At 48.2% G+C, this 1,938-nt stretch overlaps 1 protein-coding gene across 1 annotated transcript; it reads left to right on the plus strand.

The window, feature by feature from the left end:
• Window positions 1-932: 932 nt before the first annotated feature.
• Window positions 933-1,712, plus strand: LOC148772241 (uncharacterized). Its single transcript, XM_088814950.1, has 2 exons — window positions 933-1,017; window positions 1,108-1,712. The coding sequence occupies exons 1-2, from the start codon at window positions 933-935 to the stop codon at window positions 1,710-1,712; spliced, it is 690 nt and encodes a 229-aa protein (XP_088671076.1).
• Window positions 1,713-1,938: the final 226 nt, after the last annotated feature.

Below are 1,938 nucleotides of genomic sequence, written 5' to 3' on the forward strand. Positions count from 1 at the left end.
GATCAAGAGAGGGTCAGCTTCGTTACCGATCAAGACATCTACTGCTACCAAGTCATGCCTTTCGGATTAAAAAATGCGGGAGCCACTTACCAACGTCTAGTGAACGCAATGTTCGCAGACCAAATCGGCAAGAATATGGAGGTGTACATCGACGACATGCTCGTCAAAAGTGTCAAGGTCTCGGACCACTTAACCGATTTGGATTAGTGTTTCGCCATCCTGCGAAAATATAAGATGAAACTCAACCCCCTCAAATGTTCGTTCGGAGTTCGGGGAGGCGAATTTTTGGGATATATGATTTCCCAGCGAGGGATCGAAGCTAATCCCATGAAAATTGAAGCCATCACCTCCATGGCTCCACCAACATCGATCAAGAAAGTCCAACAGCTTAACGACTGCCTGGTATCTTTGAACAAATTCATTTCAAGATCAGCGGATAGGGCTCTCCCATTCTTCAAGATTTTAAGGGGAGGAAAAAAGTTTGAATGGGATGAAGCTTGTCAAAAGGCTTTCGTCGAGCTGAAGTCATATCTCACATCACCACCCTTGCTCACGAAACCTCAGCCCGGAGACACCCTCCTCCTGTACTTAGCTACCTCAGCTAATGCCATCAGCGCAGTCCTCATCCGGGATGGAGGAAAAGGCCACCAGCCCATATACTACATAAGTCGCGCCCTCCAAGGAGCCGAACAACGCTATACCTATATGGAGAAGCTCGCCCTCGCCCTCATCAACGCAACTCGGAAGCTTCGACCTTACTTTTAATCACATCAAGTGGTGGTCCTCACCAATTACCCCCTGAAGCAGATATCAAGGAGTCCCGAGACATCCGGGCAGTTAGCCAAATAGGCAATAGAACTGAGTGAATACGGGGTAGAATGCAAACCCCGCCCCGCCATCAAGGGCAAGTATTGGCCGACTTTTTAGTCAAAATGACCGTAGTAGAAGAGAGCACATCCATCCCCGCTTGGTCCGTTAGCATTGATGGATCTTCTACAGCCACAGGGGGTGGCGCATGTAGTGTACTAACAAACCCCAACGGAGATGAATTCGAATATGCTCAACGATTCTAATTCACAGCCTCAAACAATGTCTCTGAATATGAAGCCTTGATTGCTGGAATCCGCCTCGCCCTAGCAGCCGGAGTGCGTAAGCTCCTAATACAGAGCGACTCTCAGCTCGTCGTTAACCAAGTACTCGGAACCTACGAGGCCAAAGAAGATTCCATGGCTAAATACTTAGCTCTCACACACACTCTGTTATCCAAGTTCGAGAGCTACGAAATAAGACAAGTACCTCGCTCCAGTAACATCCATGCGGACAAATTAGCTAGGCTTGGAAGCTCCATGGCAAGCATCGGAAGTCGGAAGGTGACGCTTCTCACATCGCCTCAGCCGGAGATAACTTCAACCGATGAAGTGCATTACAACAAGGAGGACGAACCGTGCTGGTTCACTCCAATCATAAAGTATCTCAAGAAGGGAGAACTTCCAACTGACGTCACCCAGGCACGGAAGTTAAAAACGAGAGCCGCTCACTTCATAATAGTGGGAGAAGAACTTTACAAACAAGGATTCTCATTCCTCTATCTCAAATGCCTCCACCAAACCACAACAAATTATGTGCTCCGAGAAGTACACGAAGGGGTTTGCGGAAATCATTTGAGTAGCAAAACCTTAGCTCTCAAACTATTGAGACAAGGCTACTACTGACCAACGATGCATGAAGACGCGAAGAAACTAGTTCAAAGGTGCAAACCTTGCCAAGAACATGCCAACATCCCTCACCTACCAGCGGCATTAACGCAACCGATTGACAGCCCCATCCCTTTCGCTCAATGGGGGATGGACTTAGTCGGACCATTCCCACCTGCCACAGGAGGATGCAAGTTCCTCATTGTAGCAGTGGATTACTTCACCAAGTGGGTGGAGGCTGAAC

This window comes from Erythranthe guttata, chromosome 2, assembly GCF_056151865.1.
Source record: "Erythranthe guttata isolate IM_541 chromosome 2, IM_541, whole genome shotgun sequence".
In the NCBI taxonomy this organism is placed as follows: domain Eukaryota; kingdom Viridiplantae; phylum Streptophyta; class Magnoliopsida; order Lamiales; family Phrymaceae; genus Erythranthe; species Erythranthe guttata.